Genomic DNA, 26,522 nt, shown 5'->3' with positions numbered 1-26,522 from the left:
TTTAAACTCTTTCCTTAATGGTCATTGTGGACATTCCTCTGTGGGTTTTGCAGGTGTGTCCTATAAGTATATAATATACCTCCATTCTCAGATTCATTTCCTCATAATTTCGTTCAGTGAGTTGCATAATAAACCACTTCATCTCTCTGTACTCATTGCTTATCGTTTCAGTTGAATAGCTCTCCTCTCTGCAAGCTCCTAAATCAGCAAGTTCCATCTTTCTATTGAACATTCCTTTTTTCCAGGTCACTGATCCGTAAGGTTAACAAAAGCAGTTCTCTGGATATGGTTCTCTTCTTTTCTTTTGGCGGAGGTGAGGGTAAGGGAAGAGGGCCAACTATATCTCACTTCGCCGGACCCTCGACTGCGCCATTATCCTTTTGACTTCCCTTCGGAAAGATAGAATGTCAAGAGTTTTCAGCTGCAAATAAATGAATCCATAGATTAATATCTGTTATTTTAACCATTTATTCAATCACCTCTCCCTTCTACAGATCACAGCTATACATCTGGCAGAATGCTGGGATGCTTTACAAACGGGAGCTTGACACCAGAGGTACAACAGTCTTTCTTTAAGGAGTAACTTGTACACACACCACATTTTTAGATAACCAGGACTTGCTTTATTAAGACAGTAAGTGATGGAAACAGAAGCTTTTCGAGTTGTCGAAAAGAATGTCTGGTGGGTGCTAACTTGGTTAGAAGTTAATATGCCAAAAATGAATTTAAAGGATATACAGTCATCCTTCTATATCCATGGATTCTTTATCCATGGATTCAACCATCAATGGCTTGAATGAAAATATATATATATATATATATATATATATATATATATATATATATATTCCAAAAAGCAAACCATGATTTTTCTATTATATATAAGGAACATCATTTCATTATGTGATAGTATATAATGGGACTTGATATCCATGGATTTTGGTATCCATAGGAGTTCAGGAACCAAACTCCAACAGATGGCAAGGGCCTATTATATCTGAAACATGCCATTATGATGTTGCATGTTTGCAAAACAGTGTGCTGAGAACTTGCAGGCTTTTCGGCCTCATCATATTCCCAACATGATCATTCTTACTTCCTCTTACAAGTAAGAGCTAAGGACACTTCCACATGGCTTCTTCCTTTTCAATCACGATTGCAAAGAACACTAACAGTTCCCAATTTGTATTTTTACTATTCCGTGTGAATCTTTGTCAATATGCATGATGGAAGCAGAGCTTGATGAAATCTGTCTCTGGATTATAGCTCCTAGAATCGCACATGGCCACAAAAAAGAACTTTCCCAAGCTGTGCCTTGGGCCTAATGTTGAATTAAGCTTTGGGTGAACTAGCAAAAGGAAAGAAGAGGGGATGATTGTTTATAATCCACTCTTGCACAGAGTGGAGGAGGCAAGGCAAACTGTTGGCCATTAAGGCAAAACAAACACGACTGCAGTCTTCAAGCAGTGTACATCTTAACGGATTGGCGCAAAGGGTGTAGGAGGCGCTGATGCTCCCCGACCGTGTGGCAAGTCTCCTGAGCTGGCCAAAGGAAGCATGTCTGGCAACACAATTGACTGCAGCTCCAGCCAGGACTGGCAGGCCTTTTCTCGGAGCCAGGAGAAAAGTCGAAGTCGGCAACCTGCAGCTCAGCAACAAAGAAGACAGGGTCAGTTCCAAAGCTAGAAGGCTTTAAATGGTAAAGAAAAATGTGAACTGGCAGCAAATAACTAGTACTAGCGTTGTTGCTGTGGGCCTTCAAGTCGTTTCCGACTTACGGTGACCCTAAGGCTATCATGGGAGAGAGTGTGACACACCTAGGGTCACCCAATGGGTTTCCATTGTGTTTTCTCTAGGAACTTCTAAATTCTACAGCAGAACTCTATGATCAGCTTCTGGAAGAGTTGCGCTGAAGGACCTAGAGATTCCTAGAGAGAACGTATTAATCAAACTGCAAATAATCAAATCCACAAAAGTCAAATCTGGAAATGCGGAGGTCCAACTGTAATTGTGAAGCAAGCTCTGAGACAAAATGTAGGCCTGTGACTTTGACATCTTCACTTTTCTTCTCCTAAATGATTTCTAACATCTCTGCCTGATGACGCAGCCAGTGAAGCTTCGAAAGCTTGCTTCGAAGTTGGCCTTATCTCAGTATCACTGGTTTGTGGATCTGGGACTTTGTTGCACTAATTTTTAGACTATGAAGAGATATAGTCCACAAAATAAAATGTTCTCATCTCTCTCAAGCCTGTACCTCTACAAGATCCTTTGACTGGGCACGGCTTCGGAAGGTAACATAGACGGCCAATCCCAGGACGACCGATAAGAGAGTGATGCAAGGCAGGACAAAGAAAGCTGGATGGAGGCCTGGGGAAGAGCAGAACAAGAACACTATTAGATAAGCTTTTTAAAATCTGCGTATGTGCAATTTTAACAAAAAGAGAAGGCGGCTGTGTGAAAGTCCAAAAACCCTGGAAGGCCAGAGTTATAAGGCACCAGATTCTGTCTGAACTTAGAAGCTAAGTGGGATCAGCCTTGGTTAGTATTTGGATGGAAAATCACCAATGAATATCAAATGCTGTAGGCTTTATTTCAGGTGAAGGAATAGGCAAAACCACCTTGAATATTCCTGCCCTAAGAAAACTAGGAAATTTATGGGGTAACCCTATGTCAACAAGTGACTTGAAGGCAAATAACACACACAACCTTGAAAGCCTTGTTATTACCATATTTGCTTGCAAGAAACCAGAGAGGCTATCATTTACCTTGCCATTTTGACCAGAGCTGGCACAAAATATTTTGCTGTGTGATGCACAGAACAAAACATACACTTTCCCCAATTATACAGAGGCTGATTAGACTGGCGGTTGAATTCATCTTCAACATTTTGGACCGAAGTAGCTCTTGGACTGTATCTGAAAAAGTATGCTAGCCTATGGGACTCAGGTCATCAGCAACTCTGTCTCCAAACATCTTGCAACTGCTTTGCTTTTCACCCCACCTCACCGCCCCAGCATCTGTTGCCGGAGGTGGCTTCATCATCTCTGGCAACAGAGGACCAAACTTTGGTCCTCTAGATGTTTTGGACTTCACTTCTCATCCTTCCTGGCCATTGGCCAAGCTGGCTGGGGCTTCTGGGAGTTGAAGTCCAAAACACTTGGAGGACTAAAGTTTGGGAGTCACTGCCCTAGTCCTACCAGATAGTGCCATAGCTTCTGATCTCAAAAAGGATCCTGGAGCTTCATTCTCTCCTCTGCCAATACTCTCAGTTTTTGCATGTGTAAATTCAGTGTCTACCTATACACCTAGAGAAAGGTAACAGGAGGAGGAAGACCAAGGTGAAACAGGAGCCTCTGTGTACACACCAAGGCAGTCCAGATGTGCCATTCAGGTTCTCATTGCTCTCACCTATTGGCTTGACCTGAATCTCCTGGTACGACTGCAATATATTTGCCCCGTTCTGGACTCGCACACTGAGGCAGTATTGTCCGGCTTCTCTGAACTTGTGGTTGAGATGGTAGGATGTTGAATTGGTCGCTACCAAGTGGCACCACTGGTCTCCTCCAAGGGGAATGCATTCGCTCTTGATTAACCAGCAAAGGCTCAGAGGAGGACTGGAAAGAAGCAAGCACAAAAACAAGTCTAAGCACAGCTTCACAGGTTACTTTTGAAATGTAACTTGTTGCCAGTACTTATTAAATCATTTTGACAGCAACTTGTTTTAATTGTTCATTAAAGCATTTAAAAAATCTTGTTGCTGTGTGTCTTCAAGTTGTTTCCCACTTATGACAAGAGTAAGGAAACGCTATGACAGTGATGATGAACCTTTTAGGGGCAGAGTGCCCAAACTGCAACCCAAAACCCACTTATTTATTGCAAAGTGCCATGTCCCTCTGGCTTTCTAGTAACAAACTCAGGCAAACTCTGTTCTGGGGTGATGACACATGTGCCCACATAGAGGGCTCTGAGTGCCACCTCTGGCACGATTGCCATAGGTTCGCCATCACTGCCCTATGATCTCTATCTTATGTTTTGCAGCATGGACAGAACAAAGTTATACTTCGAAAGAAACTCTGTGAGCAGTAAAGAGAATACTTTATTTGCACAATTAATAATCACAGAATCATAGCTCTGGGAAGAACTATAGGGTCCATCTAGTCAAATCCGCTGCTATGCAGGTTTATACAACTAAAGAGCTGTTGAGAGACGGCGATCCAAATTTTGATTACAAAGTCCAGTAAAGGACTCTGAGACAGATCTATTCCACTGTCTAACTGTGCTTATAGGAAATAAATCCCCCCCTTAATGTTTAGGTGGAATCTTATTTTTAAAGAACACATTAACGTGTATTTTGAATTGTTCAATGTGATTTTTGTTTTTGGTGGCAGGCAATCGTTTATCAACCCTAGGGCAGAACTGAAGGGGAATTTCCTTCCTGCATAATTCGAGGAGAAGTTGGAAGAGCAAGCTTGTTTTCTGCTGCTCCAGAGAATAGGACCTGGAGCTATGGATTCAAACTACAGGGAAAGAGATTCCGCCTCAATATTCCTGATAGCAAGAGCTGTCCAACAGTGGAATAGACGATCTCAGAGTGTGACAGAGTCTCCTTCTTTGGAGGTTTATAAACAGAGGCTGGATGGACTCTGTTTGGAAGTCCTTTGATTGTTCATTCCTGCATGGCAGGGGTTTGGATGGGATGGCCTTTGTGGTCTTTTCCAGTTCTATGATTCTGCGATGCTAAGCCTGGTGAATCAAAGATCCAACTTGATTTAGAGAAAGAAATGAATTTCTGTCTCACACTCCAACAAACAGAGTCTGAAGAGAATGGTAGCCCTGAACTCGTATATTCTAATATAGTTTTCCAAGGTGGCTAAGTCACTGCGGCAAAGTGCTTGTGATGGGGAAATTCTATTAAGCCAACACATTCAATAGATTTTTTTAACGTAACATAGGCCTGTTACAGACAGCCAAAATAAAGCTGCTTCGAGTCACAGTGGAGGTATGGTGTTTCAATGATGCATGCGTCCTAAGAGTCCAGAAGCCACACCAAAGCCACACTAGGGCTGGAGCGTGGCTTTGGTGTGATTTCTGGACTCTTAGGACGCATGCATCATTGAAACACCATACCTCCACTGTGACTCGAAGCAGCTTTATTTTGCCTGTCTGTAACAGGCCATAGCCTAAACGTAGGTTGGCCATGTAAGTCTCCTAAACAACCTTTCCCTAGTCCTTGCTACATAACCGATTTCTCAGTCCCTTGCTCTCCCAGGGAACAAGATATAGCAGGTAACCTTCTCAGTGCCAGCTTGTCCTTATGGAGGAAGACCAAGGCAATGCAAAAGCATTTTGATAGTTAGCCTATGTGAAACAAATTGTGCCTGGCCCCTGCAAAACAAGGCAACAAGGTGTGCTGGGGCACTACAGGGGCAGCTGATGGATGCAGTATTGTCTAGTAGGGGTTTGAGTGCTGGACCAGGGTCTTGGGAGATTGGGATTTGAATCCCTGCTTAGCTGTGGAAACCCTTGGGTGACCTTAAGCAAGTCACACTCTTTTCTCTTCCTGAGAAAACCCTACAACAGGGCTGCTATAGCTTGGAGTGGACTTAAAGGCATACAGTAACAGAGATGCCAGTTGTTCTCCAATTGGGCACGTAAGTACAGCTTATGGGCCACCAGTGGCACTGCCCACTATATTGGCTAGATGCCTTCTTCCTTCTCCATGTAATCCTGTGTGTGACTCTTCTAGTGGGATTTTCATTCTACGGACAATTGAATAGGATCTTGGCTGGGGTTTCTTCCAAGTAAAGACCAGCATTAAACAGTGAACCCAGTCACCTGTTGCATTAGTCTTTGTACGCTTTCAATATGCTACTACTGTCCCTCCGGTCCTCACCAAATCAGTTGTGTGACAACCCAGCTAGTAGTGTAAACACTGAAGAAAGCAAAAACCAGCCTATTGCTCTGGCTATCTTATCTCCCAGATTATTTTTAGACTCAAAAGTGGCCATTTTAGCCTGTGCATGGGACTTTTGGCTATGCTCTGCTGTGTTTTGAAGAAGGATCAACAGACCTTTGGCCTGATAACTTCAGGACTGAACTCGTGCTCTTTGAACCTCAGTTCTGCCAACAGATTTCAATGGTCTTGTCCTTGGAGTTGAATCCTTGGTTTCTCCCCTGCTTTGGACTTGGTCTGCTCAGTCAAGGGCAGTCCTTGTTTCTGTGTGCTTCTAGTCTAAGAATCCAATTCCTGGACTTCAAATGTAAGCTTGCTCCTTGCAGTAGTATATTGTGGCATTGCTCACCACAATCTTCATCCCAAAATTGACTAGATGTAGTGGCAGAACAGGTTATGTTTAAAATTGGCTCTTTTACTCGTTCCAGTGCTCTAAAAATCAATTCACCGTTGTTATACATTACAAAGTTTTCAATATTTGGTGCACGACTTTTGGTTTTTTACTTTTCCACAGCGATGCAGATCTCTGTTAATTTTATTCTCACATACAAGAACAAATAGTCTAATTTTTTTTCCTTGCTATGCCAAATTATGAGAATTTTATGTGTTTTTAAAATGATTTTTTTTCACATTTCAGGATTATGTTTCTGGCCAAACCTTCATCTGCGCAGACAGCGACATTTCTGCATAGAAAGGAGTGCATTTTGCACAGAATACATTTTTTTTTCTGTACAAAAATCAAATTTTGGGGACTTTTTTCGGCCAAATGAATTCTGTTTGCAAAACAGTCCCAAGAGCTGAAATAAATCCCTGACTGTTCACTATTTCCTCCACAAGGCATCTCAATGTCTTTTATTAATTTCTTATAAAGCTTCTTCTCCCCAAATGCCATGACTCTGCATCCAAATAATCACCCATTGAGATGCATTCACAGGAACCTGCAAAATGGTCCCTGCCCTGTTTGGAAATACTGTATATAAATACAGTTGGCTCTCTGTAGCCTGAAATTCTGCATCCATAGATTCAACCATTCACCATTCACCATTCAACCATATATATTTATATCCAAAAAGCAAAGCTTGATTTTGCCATTTTATATAAGGGGCATCATTTTCCTTTGTTGTTCTTGTTAATTAATTGCTCTTGAGTTGATCCTGACTCATGGAGACCCTCTGGACTAGATACCTCCAAGACCCCCTATCCTCCACTGCTTTGCTTTGCTCAGATCCTGAAGGTTCAGGTTTGTGAGAGAGGCCACAAACCTGAATCTTCAGGATCTTAGCAAAGCTGTGGAGGATAGGGGGTCTTGGAGGTGTCTAATCCAGAGGGTCTCCATTAGTCAGGATCGACTCAAGGGTAAACAACAACAACAATAACAAAGTGATGCTGGAGAAAAGACTGAGAAAAGATTGATTCCAGCTACCTGGCATGTGGTCTTCCTCTCTTTCTACTGCCTTCCACCTTTCCTACCTTCATTGCCTTTTCCAGTTAGTCATGATTTCTCATGTTGTGGTCAAAGTAAGACAGCCTCAATTTAATCACCTCGGCTTCCAGAGAGAATTCAGGCTTAATCTGTTCCAGATCAAGAACAGATCTAAATCTAGAAGACAAACCATGTGTTTGTCTTCTTGGCTATCCATGGTATACTCAGTACTTTTCTCCAGCACCACAACTCAAATGAAGCAGTGTTCTGCCTATTGACTTTCTTTACTGTCCAGCTCTCACATCCATTCATGGTGAGGGGAATACCATTACTTGGATGATCCTCACATTAGTGTTCAGGGTTATATCTCTACACTTTATGACCATGCCCAGTTCTACCCCAGTTTACTACTCCATTGTATTTAATGAGACTTGAGTATTCGTGGATTTTGGTATCCATAGGGGGTCCTGGAACCAAACTCCAGCAGATATCAAGGGTCTACAGTACAAAAAACAGTAGGTGAAGGAAGAAGCATGCAAATCCAGGTAGTAGTTTACATAATGATATTGACTGCAATCATCCACCTCCCCCTAATTTTTGGATGTATGTCAGGGTTAGCATGATGCACTGGTGTCCCCTGTGTCAGTGGGGCAGAGAATCTACTCCAGGTTTTGACCCAGGCTTCAAAGCTCATGTAGAACCTGACATGAGTTCACTGTCCAAATTACAGAGAAGCCACCAGCGATTGCCACAAAGGGAGGCACTCTGTTGCACCAAAATAACCCCAAAATGGTTTTCGATGGGGAGGGAGTTATTAACTTTTGATCTGCTGACTCCAGAGTCACTTCATTCCTCCAGATAAGTCTAAGGTGAAACTGTCAATGATACCAGCCCTAGAAGTGGTATAGATCATTCTCGCTTCCTCGGTTGTTGTTAATGTGTGTGGTTGTGCGAGTATGAGTGTGACGGGGGATAGTCCAAAACCTAATTTTTCCAAACCTGGGTAAACAGATCTGGATAAACAGTTCAGAGTTGAACAGACTGGCTTCTATTTGAGTACAATGGCCATTGGAAAATAAATCAGGAAATCTGCTGGTTTAAAGACATATATTAAAAACCTGACTGCTTACCTGCCTTGGATGTGCAGAGAGAAATTTAAGTTTTCCATGACATGAGCCTCTGTGGAACCAATAATGTTAATACTTTGCACAGCATCTGGAAAGGAACAGTCAACAGCCATAAATGTGCAGTTGGAAAGATACAGCATCACAGCATCCGCCATTAAAAGCCCCTTGTGCAGCAACCTATTGTTGCACAAGAATCAGCCCTAGAAGTGGCATAGGTATTTCTCTCTTCTTCTATTGTTGTCAAAGTGTGTGGTTGTGTGAGTATAAAATGTGGCCATAAAACCTTGTGCAATGGCCAGTCACTAGCCAAGGGCTGCCTAAATAAAATGGTTATTGCCTGCTGGCAGAAGAAGAGCAGAGGAAAGGATCAGCTTAGCTCCATGTGGAAGCAGCCACCAAGCAAGTCTTCTCATGCATCCCCAGTGAATTCAAGGCAAATTCATGGAAGCCCTTTTACTACTATTACATATATGTAGTCTCCAGGGTTGCCAGGCAGTACTATCTTAAGCCCTGAGATTTCAGGCCCAGACTCTGAGATCTAAGGCCAAGCCCTTGTGTTTCTGGAGTTTAAAAAATGTAACTATCGCACCAGCTAACTACTTCTGAGCTTTGCCAAGCTCCGATCCCTATTCCAATTTCTGAGTTGATATTTAGTAGAGTGAGGCGACCACATGTAAGGTTATTGTATGAGCATCAGAAATAGTGCAATAGTGTGGCAAATTTGACTCTAAATTTGTTTGACTTTGAATCTGTTTTCTTTAAAAGCAAATTTGAACCCATTTACCACCAGTGCAAGCAAAAATATAACATTTGAGTCCCTTGCAAGATGAACTCTGTCACCGCTTTCCTTACTTATATGTCAGCATCTGCTAATCATGCTGCTTCAGATAAGGGCTTGTTCCTTAGATGTGCACAGCTCACCTGTGTTAGGTTTCTCCCCCCAAAAAACCCATAAATCATAGGAAAGGGTTTAGAACATGCCCTCAGGGTTCAGAAGAAGGTGATCAAAGTGGCCAAAGGTCTGGAAACCAAGCCATAAGACACAGAGTTCGAAGACATTGCCATGTTAGTCTGGAAAATCAGGTCTTGCAGCACCTTTGAGTGCTGAAAGACTCAACTGAAAGACAGAAGTTGGCAGCATGAGCTTTCATAGAGATGAGCCTACATCCTCAGATGCATTTGGACCTATCACAGGGGTTTCATGGCACACTTCTCTAGAGGGTGTTTCCTACTGCCATCCTCTGAGGCTGAGAAAGTGTGACTTCTCAAGATCACCCAGTGAGGTTGCATGGCTGAGCAGGGACTCAAACCCTGTTCTCCAGAGTCAAAGTCCAGTGCTCAAACCACTACACCATGCAAGCTCTCTCTCATATATATGTGTGAGATAAACAAATATGAGAAAGTTAAAATAAATCTATGGGACAATCCAAGAAATTCTTTCCAGAATAAGGCCGGGGTAGTAAAAGGAAGAGGCATGTTTACTCTTATTTTGGGAGGAATTTAGCACCAATGTGCTTGTCTGGCAGGGAGAACGAGATGGCAGTCAATGGCACAGTCTGGCCCTTGTTTTATTGAAGATGCATGGGCATCAGTCTTCCCACAGTCCATGCCCAACAAACCTGCACACCTATTGCTGCTAAATTGTTTGGACTATGCATTTTTATTTCAGCATTTATCGGAGGCTCTAGCAGGGGAGTGCAGCTATTGTGTACCTTGAAGAAATCAGAAGACACTGCAGAAATAATCTGGTTTGACACTGCTTTAACCGCCATAACTTAATGCTATAGAATTCTGGAAACTGTAGTTTCTTTAGACATTTAGCCTTCTCTTTCAGAGCGTTCGAGTGCCACAGCAAACTACAAATCCCAGGATTCCATAGCACTGAGCCATTATTTCTGCAGTGCAGATGAAACAAGCTTGACATTAGTCCCGCAGCTGCATTTTGCACTAGCTGCAGCTTCTGAACGCTTTTCATGGGCAGCCCCACAAAGACTGCATTACAGTAGTCTAATCCAGGGAGGTAATCAAAGCATGAACCACTGTAGGTAGTATCCTTGTAGTATCACTAAGGGGGTGCAGGGTGTATGGGCCACACCAGGCGACACCCTAAAGAGGGGTGACAGCGCTTCTCTTCCAACACCTACCTTCTGGCAGAAAAAGGCTTTGTCATTCATCTGCTTCCCTTTAAAATGCTTTAAGTTAAGAGATGGTGGGAGTGGAGCGAAGCTCAGTGGGAGGAGAAAGGAGAGGCCCCATAGAAACTGTCTCTTCTTCCATGTATAAAGGTGGGAATGAATAATGGAACTGGAGCACTTTGGTCTCTTGGGGCCAGAGGCGGCAATTGCAATGCCTTCCAGACCAGTGACGGCACCTTGATCTTAATTTCCATGTTCATGGATTGGGAAGCCATAGATCTTTGCTGGACACTGTCGCAGCCAAAGAGACTCGCCTTGAAAGGTTTCACAGTGTCTGGGTGGCCTTACCTTGGGAGACTGGAAGAAATGCACCTTACCTGCTGCTGATGTGATGTGGGAAAGGAACAGCGCCCAGCAAACTATCTTGGGGAGACTCAGGGAGGAAGATGCCAGAGCCATTCAGGAACAGTTTCTGGAGTAGGAAAGGTCACTGCCAGCTGTCTGCTTTGCTCCTCTGCAGCCTGCCTTCATCCTCAGTCTCAGGATGCTCTGAGTTGGCTTGCTTTTACCTTCAGGAGGAGACAACAGTGGCAGGGAGACTGCTGACACCTAACGGTCATTGGCAAGCATTGCATCCTTCACAAGGCTCTATTATTATTATTATTATTATTGTTGTTGTTGTTGTTATTGTTATTATTATTTTTTTATATCCCACCTGTATCCTAATATAGGGACTCAAGGCGGCAAACGACAACCATAAAACAAGACCATTTAAGAACAGCACAATGTTAAAATATTTCAGTAACAACAACAACAAACCCCCCCCCCCAACAAACAGGGATACCTTTATTGGACCAACCAAAATGCACAATATACATGTTGCAAGCTATTTTCTATACGATTTTATTGTATTTATTTTATTTACTATTTTATTTTAATTTTATTATATCATATCTAATTGATTATATTATATTATATTTTAATATAAAAATATTATATTACATATTATAATATAAATTATAATTTAAATATATATAAATATATTATATTATTTTATAAAATTTTAATTATAATATAAATTATAATATAAATATATTATATTATATTTATTTGATATCGTATTTTATATTTTATATTACATTATATTATATATATAAATATATTAAATTATATTATATTTTATATTATACATTATATTATAATATAAAATAAATTACAATATTATATTTATTTTCTATAATAATTATTTTATTATATTTATTTTACCATTTTATTTTATTATATCACATTCATGTTATATTTTATATTATGTTACAATATAATATAAAATATAAGATAAAATAAAATAGTATAATATAATATAAATTATAAATATGTTATATTACATTTTATATTACATATTATATTATAATATAAATTATAATTTTAATATATTATATTATATTTATTTTATATCGTATTTTATATTTTATATTACATTATAGTATAAACTATAAATAAATATATATTATATTTTATATTTTATATTATAATATACACTACAGTGTAAATATTATATATTATATTATATATATATAATATAAAATAATATAATATATATAATAATATATATATTATATTATAGTTTATATACTGTTTATTTGAGTGGAAAAAACCCGGCTTCCGTTTCGAACCGGACGTAGGCGCTCTCAGAGTCCTCACTTATCTCTAGGAGAAAGGGGAGGAGCCGGAAGTGACGCCAAGTTGCACTTCCGCCGCGGGGGTCGGGCAAAGGAAGGCGGATTGGGACTGAGGCGCCCATGCCATTCCATTCCCCTCCCGGCGGCGCTGAGGCGAGGCGAGCAAAGAGGGCGATGTAGCTACTGCTACCTGGAAGGCCTGGACAGGTGAGAGGGGAAGGGAGAGCCAATCAGCGTCGGCCCCGCCCCCCGAAGCCCCTCCGCAGAGGAGGCCACGCCCCCGCCTCGCCGCCCGAAACGTAAGGCGGAGGAGGGGCGTGGCCTCTGCTGCGGAGGGGCTTAGGGGGGCGGGGCCGACGCTGATTGGCTCCGCAGGTGCGCGCGCGCGCCCAGCCATTGGTGTCCAGCCAGTGATGGGCGGGCGGGGCGTCCAATAGGAGCCAAGCTACTAGTCCTGAGTGTGTTTCCTCCCTCTGGGGTGGCCTACCTTGCAGGGAGGTAAACTCTCAGGGGGTTGTTTCCTTGGGCTGAGAGTGTGTGACCCAGCTGGGGATGCTTAGCCTGGAGAAGAGAAAGCCAAAGAGATGATAAGGCAGCCCTGTTTCAATACTTGAAGGGGAGTAAGCTTGTTTTCTGATGCTCCAGAGAACAGGACCCAGAGCAATGGGTGCAAGGTGCAGGAAAAGAGATGCCATTTAAACCTTAGGGAGATGGTAAGAGCTGTTTGACAGTGGAATAAGTTGCCTTGGAAAGCATTGGGGTCTCCTTCTTTGGAGGTCTTTAAACAGAGGCTGGATGGGCAGCTGTCAATGGGGATGCTTTGATTGAGAGTTCCTGCATGGCAGAATAAAGGGTTGGACTGGATCAGGTCCCTTCTTGGGGTCTCTTCCAACTCAATGATTCAGTGTGTTCCTGCATGGCAGAATGAGGATGGACTGGATCGCCTTTGAGGTCTCTTCCCATTGTATGGTTCTGTGTGTTCCTGCATGGCAGCATGAACATAGAATGGATGACCCTTGGGGTCTCTTCCAACTCAACGATTCAGTGTGTTCCTGCATGTAAAGCAAGGTTGGAGTGGATGGCCTTTGGGATCTTTTCCAATGGTATGATTCTATGCGTTCCTGCATGGCAGAATGAAGATGGACTGGATCAGGGCCCTTGGGGTCTATGATCCAATGTGTTCCTGTGTGGCAGAATGGGGTTAGACTGAATGGCCCTTGGGGTCTCTTCGAACTCTGTGATCCTATAACCTGCTGAGTGCATGATGCACAGTCTTTTCCTCTTCCTTTTGCCCGACACTCCTGTCAGATTGGTTTGGATGGGTGAATACAAGGCCGACTGGCCCCAGACAATCATGTCGTGAAGCTCATGGCTGAGTGAGGTTTTGTGAACTGTGTCTCTGAGGTCGATATTCCTTAGCTGTTTTGAGCACCGATTTTGCTTCAGTGCGGATGTTGGTTTGAGACGAGTGCGACAAAACGAATGTCCGCTCTTGAGTTTTTAAACAGTCAGAGCTTACCGTGTGGAACATGGTTCCTGGAAATGGGGAGCAGAGAATGAGTGTTTTCTAGTTGATGGGGTTTAAGAGTCAGGAGCGATCCTGGCTTTTTGATTTTGCACAAGAAACAACAGTCATTAGAACAGCAGCCAAAGCTGAAGTAGAAATTGAGTAGAGTGTTGCTAAAACTATCATGACAGTCTGAGACTATGAGAATAATGTCCTTCACTTTAATTAATCTTGGTTCCAATACCTTGAAGTGTTCATAAAGTCCAAAACGCACTGCAGAAATACTCCCGTTTGAGACCATTTTAACTGCCTTGGCTCATTGGCTAGGGAATACTGGGACTTGTAGTTTATTGTGGCCCCAGAGCTCTCTGACAGAGAAGGTTCACAATGTCTCACAAAACTACATTTCCCAGAATTCCCTAGCATTGAGGCAGGGCAGTTCAAGCAGACGCAAAGTGGATTCTTTATGCAGCGTATTTGGGACCTTCAGTCTAAATCCTTTTACATATGGTTCACACTTGGCTTTTCAAGGAAGTGAGACTCTGGTTTGCATGTGCTTTTGGCGGACAGCAGCTTTAGGAAGGGGTTTCAAACTGGGGATTTAGGGTTTGCTCCTTCTTATTTTGGCTTGATAAAGACATTCTGGACCTCAGTTGTCCCAGTATCTTGATTCAGTTTGACTCTGAATGATTCAAAGCATCTACACAAACATATAAGAAAGCAAAGGGTACATATCATTTAGTAAGTATTTCTGGAGGAAGCTGTATCATAAGGTTGCAGCAGAAACAGTAATAGAAGAAGTGCTAGTACTTAAAGAGTAACATGTTAGAGTATTTATGTATATATCATACACTTCATCATATGCGTTGGGTGAAGGAGGTTTACAGTCTGTGAAAGCTTATGGCAGATACGATTCAGTTTCCCTTTTGGTAGTGCTATGCGTTTTACTACTGTTAGTAAAGTGGCCATGTTAAGCATAGATCATATCTGTGCAAGAAAATTGAGGTATGTTTTTAGCACTGTTGGGGCCTTTGCATGTTCTGCCTGAGGTTTGTAAGTCTCTGCAAATGGGAAATTCAGGGCATGAATGGTAAGCATGGCCAGAGGTTGGAACATGCATTCTGTGCCATAGAGTTGAAGAAGTGTATGGCTGTGCAGCCAGATGCAAAATGACCACATAAGGTGCTTATGCTTCTGGAGGACCTCTGCTGATTGTAGAAGTGATATAGTGTACAAGTCGACCTCACGTATTTTGGATTTTGATATGAGCCATGGATAAGTCAAGGGTAAAACTTAAAGGCATGTAACAAAGGACATAAAGGACAACGCGAAGGCATCAGCAAAGCACCCGTCTACGAGCGAACACCCCTTTCTTGCAAAACCAATGCCTATTTTACAGCTTTGCAAAGCAAAGGGACACTTACACATTCTCTTCCTGGCTGAGCAGTAGCTACAGAAATAGGGAGAATTGAGGCTGAGTTTCTATCAGGACCTTTCTTACTATATTGACCCGTTTATAGGTTGACATTTCTGGGGTCAGTTTTTGGGCATAATTTTCTTGACTTACAGATGAGCATATACTTGCTTTGTGATAGAAACATAACTCTATGATCCCCTTCACTCCCCACTCATGGCATGGAGAAGAAGTGGCTCCACCAGCATAGCATACAGTAGGTCCATGAGGTGGTAAATGGGTCAGCATAGCATATTTCTGCATGCAGAACTGCTAGAGTACACTGAGTCATGCAGTGTTTTGGCCATTGTGTATCTGTGTGGGGCTTGTATAATCATGATGATAAAGTATGTCTGCATTTTATTTTTTGCAGGCTGGCTGATACTTGAGGTCTTACATCTTTTGTCTGCATAAGGGGTAACGTTTTCGGAGCGAAAATGGCATTTGTGTCAACGCAAGGACCCACTGTGGTTGACCAAACCACTTTAATGAAGAAATACCTCCAGTTTGTGGCAGCTCTCACGGATGTTAATACGCGTAAGTGTATTTTTGCGGCTCTTTTCCTGTTATTGATCAGTCTGCTGGTTCAGTTTTGTATACTAACCTGATGTATTTACAAGGGCTCCAAGCAAATTCTGTTTCACAGATATGGTGCTGGCCTTGGGAACACATGGATCATTTCTCTTCCCTATCACATATTATTTCTTACTGGTCTTAACCATGGCTTAAAACCAGAATTTCAGCTGCATTCAGTATGATGCATATCTGATGGCAACCACAATCCCCATTTAACAATAGGCTGGATTTATCAGCAACAATCAGATCTATACTTTTCTTCCTTGGTAAGTTCCTAGTTATTTTCTCCACTTTTGTATCCAGGAGATGGAGGAAAATGTGTTCCTGAGGTTGGCTTCTGACTGGCAAATAAGGTTTGCAGGGAACAAGGATCATATATATAGCTTGCCATGGTTCAATAAGATCTGAGATTGCCTGGAGCACTGCTTTAATAAAGAAGCAAAATGATGAGACATATTTTCTTGAGCCCTACAAAAGTCATCTGTGTGTGTGTGTGAATGCGTGGAGATGAGTGAATGCAGATGTATGACTGAGAGTTGTGAGTGGTGGACTTTACATTTTGGGTTATGAGAGCCAAACTGATAAGATCTGACTGCTTCTTTAGGAGAGGTTTCAAATAAAGGGGCAGGGGTATGTTGCATATTATTTAGCTTTTTAAAACCTTGTTTTGCAGCTGATGAAACAAAGCTGAAGATGATGCAAGAAGTCAGTGAAAACTTTGAGGTAAAAATGGCTTGTGAACCTAGAGTTCTGATGTGATGTGAAATTTCCCTGTCTGCAAGGGTTTCCCTGTTTGGGATTCAAACCTAGGGTTGCTGAACCATTTCAGTGAAGGCTAGGCAACTGATGGCTTTTCAGATGTTGATGATCGAGCATTCCCATCATCTTCCAGTACTGCCCAGGTTGGTAGTGGCTGATGGAAACTAAAGTCCAGCAGCATTTGAAGGGCCACAGCTTCCCCTGACTTGACTGAAGTGAAGACCTCTTGGCACACAGCCTGTACCTGCACTTGTGTTGAAATGCATGCTTTTCATTTTGACTTTGATCACTACAGTATTGAACTAATGGAATGATTACATATAAGCCATAAAGCATGGCCAGCTGAAATCTTGCTTTGGGTTCCAGGGCATTGTCCTGCCACTACTCAGTTATGTATGGATTTAGCATGTGGATAATCTTCAAAGAGCTAGAATGAATTCTAGAGAATTCAGCTAGCACAACAAGGCATATATTTTTCTTCCCTCTCTCTAACAGCCCTGTGTGCCATCTGAACACCAGTTTGCTTGCCATCTAGAGCAGATTTGGAGGGGGCACAGGGGTCTTCAGAGATGGGAAGGATTCTCACTCCAGACCTTCACTTTGGCTGGCAAAAGCAATTCATCAGCAGAACAACCCTTTGGAATCCTAGCCCACAGGCTATCTAAACAATTTATGTCAGATTCATTTTTCAGCTTTTAATTTTCCCCTCAGGTCTTTCCTGTAGATTTGGAATAGTGTTCCCAAACCTTGTTCCAAAACTTTGGTCCTCCAGATATTTAGGACTTCAACACCCAGAGGTCCTGGCTAGCCCAGCCAACAGTAAGGAATTCTGAGAGCTGAAGTCCAAAAGATCTTGAAGACCAAAGTTTGGGCAATGCTAATTTGGAAGGTTGCTGTTGCTAAGATAATTGCTAAAATATTCAATTCTGCGTTTTCTTCTTTGATGCTTATGTGCTTTTCTTTTCTTTTTTAAAATACTAGAATGTGACCTCATCCCCTCAGTATTCCACATTCTTGGAACACATCATCCCTCGCTTCCTCACCTTTCTTCAGGATGGAGAGGTTCAATTTCTGCAGGAAAAGCCAGCCCAGGTATACTTTAAAACAAGCTTTCCTCTTCAAGGCACCTAGAATCATAGAGCTGGAAGGGCTACCAGAGCCATCTAGTGCAAACAATTCCTGTGCAAGAATACACAACTGAAACATTACCAAGAATGCTCTGCAAAGAAGGAGGGCCTGCCATCTTCAGAGACAGCTTATTCCACTGTTAAATACATCTTATAGTCAAGAGGTTTAAGCGCTATTGCAGGATGAAAAGGGATGCCAAGCTTAATTTTTTGAACACACACACAATATTTTGGAAATATTGGCTTTCTGACTCTGTGTCTCATGTATACCGCTTCTTAAAAACCATTTTCAATAAATCATATTTATTTCCACTATACAGCATCTTCCATTTTGAAGTTCTAACCTTTCTCACTATTTCCTCCCTCTGCAGCAATTGAGAAAATTAGTTCTGGAAATAATCCACAGAATACCCACAAACGAACATCTTCGTCCTCACACCAAAAATGTCTTATCTGTCATGTTCAGATTTCTAGAGGTACTGATCTTTATTATATAACCTCTGCAATATTTTCTAAGGATTACTTCTAGCAGGGATTTCTTTGTCTTTGCAACTTCATTATAGGAAAAAAAGAAATGACAGTGAGCCATTGAATAAACTTCACTATGGGGGTGTTTTCATTTTGGGATTCTTATACATGTCATTGATGTTATATTGTCACATTTATCGGCTCTTAGAACTTTGATTAATGCTTCAGTCTATTTTTTTAAACACACAATATAGATTCTTTCACAAGGGATCTTACTTTATCCATGTTAGCTGTGGCTGGAAATGGGAACAGCAAGAAAGTGAAATCAGTGATAGACTCTTTGATATCAGGGCTTTGGCAAGAAAGCATTTGCAGAATGTAACCTAATTAGTGACACCAAAAACCAGAATTCATTTCTTATATAGTTCCATTTCTAGTATTAATAAGTTGAGGTAGGCAGCCTGTTGCCTCCAGATGTTTTGGACTAAAACCCCCATAATCCCCAACCATGGCCATGAGACAGAAAGGTAGTACAGAAATATTTTGAATGAAGAAACAAATAGTCCAGAGTCTAAAGAATACTAATTTGCTTATTCATGGTAGAGATAATTACCGCAGTTTAGTTTGGTGTCATTCATATTGTACTTCTATTAGGAAAGATTTTCCAGTACATTCAAAGCAGGTTTAATATTTATTAGTATCACAGAGCAAGTAATAAGTAATACATACTGTATCTGTTATCCTGTATAAGAAGCAAACCAGCTAAGATGCATATTATAATTTTTGCGAGTGCCTTATATAATGTTCATAAGATGCAATAGAAATACAGATTTTTAATTGCCTATGTAAATGCAAAAGAGATGAATTATTCCTGTTCTTTACAGTAGCTGTTACACTGCCCTATATAACTTAATGCACATAACTTAGTATTGAAGGTGTTCAGAAATTTTGCAATGACTTAACTAGCTGTGTCCTCTTTCTCCTGATGCTTAGACTGAAAATGAAGAAAATGTACTCATCTGTTTGAGAATCATTATTGAGCTGCACAAACAATTCAGGCCACCGATCACACAAGAGGTAAACTACTTTCTTATCTATAGTCTTTTGGTGATATATCCCTGATACCTTTTGTTCAGTTAGAGTAATGCCATCTGTTTGGTCATACTGTTACATCCACTCTCTAGTTTTAACTTTTATGATTGAATTAATACATTAGAGAAGAATTGTGCCAGTGCTGCTACCATAGTATGAAGTATTGGAAAGGTTTAGGGGAACTAGGCTAAGATCTGACATCAAGCAGTGGAGAATTGCAATGTTCTGCCCATGAAGCTTTTGTTTTTGCTTTGCTAGTAATGTTTAATAGAAAGAACTGATAGGCAATGGTTTTCATTTTTTAAAGGACTCGTTTCTCTTTATTCTTTCCTACAGATTCATCATTTTTTGGATTTTGTTAAACAGATTTACAAAGAACTTCCCAAAGTAGTGGTAGGTGTTGTAGTTGTTCTTATAATATATGAATGAATTTTGAATTCCATAGTCTTGGTTGGGAATTGCTAAATACCCCAAACCCATGCCTTTTGCATGGTTCTACTTGGAAAGTTTGCTATTCTTTCCCATAAGAGAATAAGATGTTTCTCTGGATTACCATAGTTCTCTGGATTATTCAAAGAGCCTGCTGTGGTCACAAAATGATAAGAGTTTAAAGGGATCCTTTAAAAACCATTCTGCACCTTATTCTGCTGATACAGCTATTTCCACTAGCAAACTGATGTAATTGTATTCTGCACTGTAAACTTATGAGTGCTTAGGAAATAACATTCATAACATTCATCTCCTGCTTCTTTCTGTAGAATCGATATTTCGAGAATCCCCAGGTTATTCCTGAGAACACTGTGCCCACTCCAGAAATGGTTGGCATGATCACCACAATTGTAGTGAAAGTAAATCCTGAACGAGATGACAGTGAAACAAGAACGGTATGTATAACCCAAAGACAGAATGCCTAGCGAATAAAGTTAGCTCGTAAAGTATCTTTGCCATGTAAAGTAACCCTGTCTGTCCATACCTCTCTTGGCACAGAGTTGGTACTTGGTTAGTGCCAATATGAATGACTTGGAGGAGGCCTGCAGCCACGGTATACCATTCCATACCATACTATTTCATACCATACCATACCATACCATACCAATTTCTTGTGTTTTAGGAAGCAGCCATTATACACAAATATGGAGCAAGGATCAATACAATTTATATTTCTGCTAATTAACATTTAAAAGTGGAATAATTTTCCATACCCTCTTTATAGCTCATATTTGTAAAGCCTTGGCAAGAAAATTTTATGCTCTGAGTGATACATGCTTCTCTGCATTGGACAACTAAAAACAAGGCTTTACAAGATCTGACCTTCCCTTCAGTGGTCTTAGCAAAGGATAAATGTGGTTGGCTCTAAGATTGTTTTAAACAGAGCACTAAATCAGTACATAGATTGTATCTTCTACTGACCACAAGCACAACCACATACTCTTTCCTTCTTATGGAATACATAAACCGCAACTGTTGTCTATATATATTGGTGTCCTGCTCTTCTACCAATTTACACTGTGCATCATCATATTTACATTAACTAAGGTGCTAGAATCCATGAATTAGGTTATATTTTTATAGGTATAGGCAGGAAAAAATGGCACAAATCATTGTGGTAAATCACAGATCAAATTTAAAAATTAGGTTCTTAGAAGATTCGGAAGGAGTTCAGTCTGACGTTTACTTCTGTTTTTGCAGCATTCTATAATTCCTCGAGGCTCGCTCTCTCTGAAGGTGCTAGCTGAACTGCCCATTATTGTTGTCCTCATGTATCAGGTTAGTTTGTTACTGTTTTCATTATGAATAATGAATAATAGTGAATAATAACTAATGTCAGAGCTTGGAAATAAACGTCAAAGCGGAGGTAGGCAATTGTGGCTCTTCCGATGTTTTTCGTCTACAACTCACATCATTCCTAGGCGATAATGAGAGGTTGAAGGATTATGGAAGTAATAGTCCAAAAACATATAGAGGGCCCAACCTTGTTTTGAAAGTAATTAGCTATTTACAATGCAGAAGATATAGTGAGTGTTACAGGTACAGGAATTTACAGGTTACATTGCACAAGTTTGACATTGTCTCCTCTTACAGGTAAAACACAGTGTAATTACACTTTTCTTAGCAACTAGCTACTTTCAGGCTCTATTCCTGTCTCATTACTTCTGCTTTCCCCAACCAAACTCCATGTTCTTGTTTGTTGGCTGAGATAAATGTAATTTAAGGAGGTAAAGCTTTGACTTTGTATACAGTTCTGATTTGTTACGAAATTACGGAAGAGGAAAAATGAATGGTTTTGGTCACGTATATATTTGTTTTCTTTCTTTAGCTCTACAAACTGAACATTCATAATGTGGTGGCTGAATTTGTGCCCTTGATCATGAATACTATTATAATTCAGGTGTCTACACAAGCAAGGTAAGTTTATAAAACAGAATCACTCGCCCAATCTTAATTGCAATATGATATTTCTGAAACAGAACATCATTAATTTAAGAAGAATTTCTTGCCATCCAGTTTCAGAGCAGTAATCTTGTTGATCCGTTTCAACAAAAGCTGCAATGAGCCTTGTGGAACTTAATGTCCTGGACTTCAGTTCTTATGACCCTTCTGGATTATTCTTGTTGGCTGGGGCTGATGGGAATTGCAGTATAAAACATCTGGAAGGTTCCTAGCTGAAGAAGGCTGGATTGTAGTGTGCTTCCAGTAAACCACTGGTTTCTTTAATAGCTACAGAGCTCTTCCATAGCTTTCCATTATGCTTTGTGGCTAACTTGTATAAGGCAGTGATCCTTTGCATGCATTCCTGAGAGTTCACTTACCTATTGGTTTTTCTAATAGGGCTGTGCTATTTATATTATTTAAAACACCCAGTACTCAGGGCACATGGTTCTTCTTTCCTTGGGTTGTGGTGGTAGTAGTCACTTGGGCCTGTTACAGACAGCCAAAATAAAGCTGCTTCGAGTCACAGTGGAGGTATGGTGTTTCAATGATACGTGCATCCTAAGAGTCCAGAAGCCACACCAAAGCCATGCTCCAGTCCTTGGGCTGGAGCATGGCTTTGGTGCGACTTCTGGACTCTTAGGACGCATGCATCATTGAAATACCATACCCCCCCCCGTGACTCAAAGCAGCTTTATTTTGGCTGTCTGTAACAGGCCTTGCAGTCATTCGTTTATTTTATATTAATCCTCTCCTAACTGTGTGCATTTTGCTGAAATACCGTTTACTCTTAATTTTGTTTTCACTTGTGAAATTATTGGTAGGCGTGAGAGTTAGGGATATAAAGAGCTTATCTTATATTGGCAAATTTTGTTGGCACGTTGAGGCATTTGATAGAGAAAATGATTGACCTCATTGAGGTTTTTCCTCCCTTCAGGACTAACTTGTAAGAATTTTGTAATGCATTTTTTTGTGCCAAAAATATCTTTGCACACAAATCAATATATTTTATGAAAATGAGCCAAGGAAAAAGTAGGCATAAATATCTTTATGAAAATAGACTCTGCTGTGTAAATACGTTCCTGGAGAGCACCAGGGTACCTACATTTGTTTTAAGCATTTCATTTCTTAACAGTCAAACTGCCACCATTTGCACAGTTACTTTCTTTTAAAGGCAAAACTAAATCACAGTTTGCTCCCATTTTCAGGCAGCATAAACTTTACAATAAGGAACTGTATGCTGACTTCATTGCTGCGCAGATAAAAACGTTATCGTTCTTGGCTTACATCATAAGAATTTATCAGGTAAGTTACAGTGGAGGTTGATGTTGTATCTTGAGCGGCGGGTGCCTGGAGGCAGCCATGTGTGTAGTAGTAGAAGGATTGTAAAAGCCACCAAACTGCTATAGCTGTTTCCCACCAGTTAAATATGAGACAGACAGGTTTTTCCAAGGCCTCATGAGAAGTAAGATAGAAGAGAGAAAGAAGCTTTAGCCATTCTTTCTTTCCATTTCTCCTTACATGCTTCCTTCCAGACCTTCTGCAATGGTTATGGGGAATGAATATCTCTCAACGTATTGCTGTGCTGCAGCTCCTATCATCCTTTGCCATTGGCTGTGCTGGCTAAAGTTGATGGGTGCTGCAGTTGATGGGTGCTGCAGTCTATCTTCATCTGGAGCGCCACACTTTTCTTACTGTACAATAGCCTTCCGCAGTTTGCTGTTCCAGATATTTTGGCCTGCAACTCCCACTGGCCCCAGTCAGCACGGCTCATGGTCAGGAAGGATTTTTTATCCATGGATTCAAGCATCCATAGCTTGAAACATTTAAAAATACATAAATTTTTAAAAAAGAACCTTGATTTTGCCATTTTATATAAGGGACACCATTTTCTTATGCCATTATATTTAATGAGACTTGAGCATCCACAGATTTTGGTATCCACAGTGGGTCCTGGAACCAAACCCCAGCAGATACCAAGGGCCCAGTTATTAAATGACAGATGCTATCATATGTTTGGAATATATATTTACTATTACCATTCACTTTCATAGGAGTTGGTAGCAAAGTATTCACAGCAGATGGTGAAAGGGATGTTGCAGTTGCTGTCAAACTGTCCTGCAGAGACGGCTCATCTGAGAAAGGAGCTTCTTATTGCTGCCAAGCACATTCTTACCACGGACTTGAGGAGCCGTATGTCATTTTTATCTCTGGCATATTTGTTTATTACTGTAATTAAAATATTTAGATTCTATTTGATATTGCAATCATAAATTGAGTTTAAAGCCATTTAAACCATGAACATACTAACTATGTGATCTTTGGACTGCCTTCCACATACATTTAAAACCAGTTGGTGATTCTTGTTATGGTCTCTTCAATTTGACAATATTCTTTTGTAATTTGTTTTTTTGTTCCAGAATTTATTCCATGCATGGACAAACTGTTTGATGAATCCATCCTCATAGGCTCTGGATACACAGCCCGTGAAACCCTGAGGTCTGTAATGAAACCTGCTACTTGGTGTAATCTGTGTCATGGGTGTACAAGATTACAGTGAGGTTGCTTGCTCCTTTGTAGGTTGGTATCAACACTGGCTGAAAAGAGAGAAGGCAGTATGGGCTATTACATACAATTAGCTCTCTGATTTATATAATGCACCTTTGGAAGGCAGCACAGTAACTGAATCACACTGCTGTCTGCTATTTCCTCAGCTTCTGTGTGTTCAGTGATCTGTTGGAATAGAGAGCCCATGTGTACGTAGCTATGAGCACATAGTGCATTAAACTTTATGGCTAGCACAGGTTTTGGAGTCCCAAAACCCATTTGTTCCAACTGTATGGGTAAATGTGTGCAATTAGCTTTATGCAGATAGGCATACTTTTTTATCAGACAACAAAGGCACAGAAGGATGGACAGAATGAGCTTGCCTAGCTCCATTCCTTTCTCCATGTGTATGCCATTTAGGTAAACAGCTAAATGTTTTAACTGGTATTATATTTATGCTATTGTTAGCTTTAACTTTCATTATACATGTTCCTACAACAGTGTCTTTCTAAAAATGGAAGAATTTATGGGAAAAAATTATAGAAAGCTGGCAGTCTATATACCAGTGCATGATCGTGTTTGAATAAGGGTTTGCATGGATAGAAGCCCAACCTGCAAAGCTGTTTACCTTTCAAAACAAACTGGAAATAATTCTGCTAGTGTAACTGGACTGTCTATCATTTGTCTGTGTTCCTAGGCCCCTTGCCTATAGTACATTGGCAGATCTGGTGCATCATGTCCGGCAGCACTTGCCACTGAATGATCTCTCCCTTGCTGTCCAGTTATTTGCCAAGAACATTGATGACGAGTCGTTACCCAGCAGTATCCAGACCATGTCCTGCAAGCTTCTGCTAAACCTGGTGGATTGTATTCGTTCCAAGAGCGAACAGGAAAATGGAAATGGCAGAGATATCCTTATGAGGATGTTGGAGGTACAGTAGAAGGAATTTTTCTTTGGCATTGTGGGAAATCAGAAAGTGGCCATATCTACTTGAAAATAAAACCTCTTTACCCAGAGATATTGAGGATGTTAGGCTGGGATTAGTCCATCAATTAACTGTGAAACTCACTACCACAAGACATTGGGATGGCTGCCAATTTGGATGGCTTGAAAAAGGAGTTGGATAAATCCATGCAGAATGAGGCCTCTGGTATCACTGCCGGTATCAGAGGGGATATGCAGGTGCATTCATGTCCATCTGACAGTCCTCCTATTGACATCTGATCAGTTCCTATGTGAATGAATTTTGAATTAGATAGGTCCCCAACATGAGTCACCTTAGATTTTCTTAGGTTCTTAAGTGACTGAAATCCAAATGAAGTGAAATTAACTACTTAGGTGGTATGAAGTGGTATATAAATGAAGCTTGTTTTGTTTGTTTGTAGTCCCTGGAGCAGCAGAAAAAAGTCTATTTTACTGCCTTGGGGGGATAAACTTTCAGAGTGGGAACAGGCACCTCTTTTTCCCTGAGAACACTGGAAGAAAGTCAGGAATGAATCTAACAATTGAAATAAGTAGAATAGCCAAAAATATATATAATGAGTATTTCATTATGACTATGGATGTGTCTCTCTCTTCCTTTCAGGTTTTTGTCCTCAAATTTCACACCATTGCTCGCTATCAACTCTCCATTATCTTTAAGAAGTGCAAACCGCAGTCGGAACTTGGGGCAGGAGAAGCAGCTTTGCCCAGTGTGCCAGCCGGAGGAAACACAGCTCCGGCTCCTGTACCCTCCCCTGCCCCTGCCACCCCCCTGGCCCCTGCCTCGGGGCCCGTGTTTGAGAAACAAGGGGAGAAGGAGAAGGAAGACAAGCAAACATTCCAAGTCACCGATTGCCGAAGCTTGGTCAAAACCTTGGTCTGCGGCGTTAAGACAATCACGTGGGGCATCACTTCTTGCAAAGCGCCTGGTGGTAATGTTGCATGAAAACTCATTGATACCCGTTCCTTCCATCCCCAGCTATTTGTAGAAGTGTTAAGCAGTTCTATTCTTCCCACAATTGCCTCATTTTAATGACAATTTTAGATTAATTTTAACAATCTGACTGTATTTTGATGTTTTCTGTTTTTAATTGGGGTTAGGGATTCTTGTTATTTATGTTATTATGTTTTTATCATTGTTAAGCACCTCGATCCTATAAATTAATTATTATTAATATTAATATTATTATTATTCTGATTTACCCACTTCAGTAATAATAATAATAATAATAATAATAATAATAATAATAATAATAATAATAAT

At 40.8% G+C, this 26,522-nt stretch overlaps 2 protein-coding genes across 5 annotated transcripts in view; one reads left to right on the top strand and one right to left on the bottom strand.

Annotated features, from left to right (window-relative positions):
• Positions 1-885: 885 nt before the first annotated feature.
• Positions 886-12,571, bottom strand: TMEM130 (transmembrane protein 130). Of its 2 annotated transcripts, none has more exons than XM_042437487.1 (6): positions 12,508-12,571; positions 11,016-11,207; positions 8,507-8,591; positions 3,409-3,614; positions 2,255-2,367; positions 886-1,642 (listed from the first exon to the last, which is right to left on the bottom strand). In XM_042437487.1, the coding sequence occupies exons 2-6, from the start codon at positions 11,095-11,097 to the stop codon at positions 1,460-1,462; spliced, it is 669 nt and encodes a 222-aa protein (XP_042293421.1). In that variant the 5' UTR covers positions 11,098-11,207; positions 12,508-12,571; the 3' UTR covers positions 886-1,459. The 2 variants fall into 2 exon arrangements, with proteins under 2 accessions (XP_042293421.1, XP_042293420.1); XM_042437486.1 differs by having other exon boundaries at positions 12,340-12,538.
• The window catches only part of LOC121914234 (transformation/transcription domain associated protein), a 145,411-nt gene continuing 131,275 nt past the window's right edge, over positions 12,387-26,522 (top strand). For 2 of the 3 annotated variants that reach the window (XM_042437484.1, XM_042437483.1), the window contains exons 1-15: positions 12,387-12,524; positions 15,651-15,814; positions 16,527-16,576; positions 17,594-17,704; positions 18,111-18,215; positions 19,201-19,284; positions 19,636-19,692; positions 20,058-20,183; positions 20,989-21,066; positions 21,617-21,705; positions 22,938-23,034; positions 23,784-23,922; positions 24,150-24,228; positions 24,974-25,208; positions 25,863-26,190. In XM_042437484.1, coding sequence (XP_042293418.1) covers positions 15,715-15,814; positions 16,527-16,576; positions 17,594-17,704; positions 18,111-18,215; positions 19,201-19,284; positions 19,636-19,692; positions 20,058-20,183; positions 20,989-21,066; positions 21,617-21,705; positions 22,938-23,034; positions 23,784-23,922; positions 24,150-24,228; positions 24,974-25,208; positions 25,863-26,190 — 1,678 coding nt within the window. In that variant the 5' untranslated portion in view covers positions 12,387-12,524; positions 15,651-15,714. Of the gene's footprint in view, positions 12,525-15,650; positions 15,815-16,526; positions 16,577-17,593; positions 17,705-18,110; positions 18,216-19,200; positions 19,285-19,635; positions 19,693-20,057; positions 20,184-20,988; positions 21,067-21,616; positions 21,706-22,937; positions 23,035-23,783; positions 23,923-24,149; positions 24,229-24,973; positions 25,209-25,862; positions 26,191-26,522 lie in introns of those variants that run through there. The other variant, XM_042437485.1, reaches the window with a different exon arrangement.

This window comes from Sceloporus undulatus, chromosome 8, assembly GCF_019175285.1.
Source record: "Sceloporus undulatus isolate JIND9_A2432 ecotype Alabama chromosome 8, SceUnd_v1.1, whole genome shotgun sequence".
NCBI lineage: Eukaryota > Metazoa > Chordata > Lepidosauria > Squamata > Phrynosomatidae > Sceloporus > Sceloporus undulatus.
Note: the sequence above shows the minus strand (reverse complement) of the source record. Positions and strands in the feature narration are given on the sequence as shown.

Excerpts from the sequence above, each read along its gene's own strand:
- TMEM130 (XM_042437487.1), bottom strand. The coding sequence starts at position 11,097 with ATGGCTCTGGCATCTTCCTCCCTGAGTCTCCCCAAGATAGTTTGCTGG. Across the intron at positions 8,592-11,015 it reads CCACATCACATCAGCAGCAG|ATGCTGTGCAAAGTATTAAC; the intron begins GTAAGGTGCATT and ends GTTCCTTTCCAG. Across the intron at positions 3,615-8,506 it reads TCTCTGCACATCCAAGGCAG|TCCTCCTCTGAGCCTTTGCT; the intron begins GTAAGCAGTCAG and ends GCTTCTTTCCAG.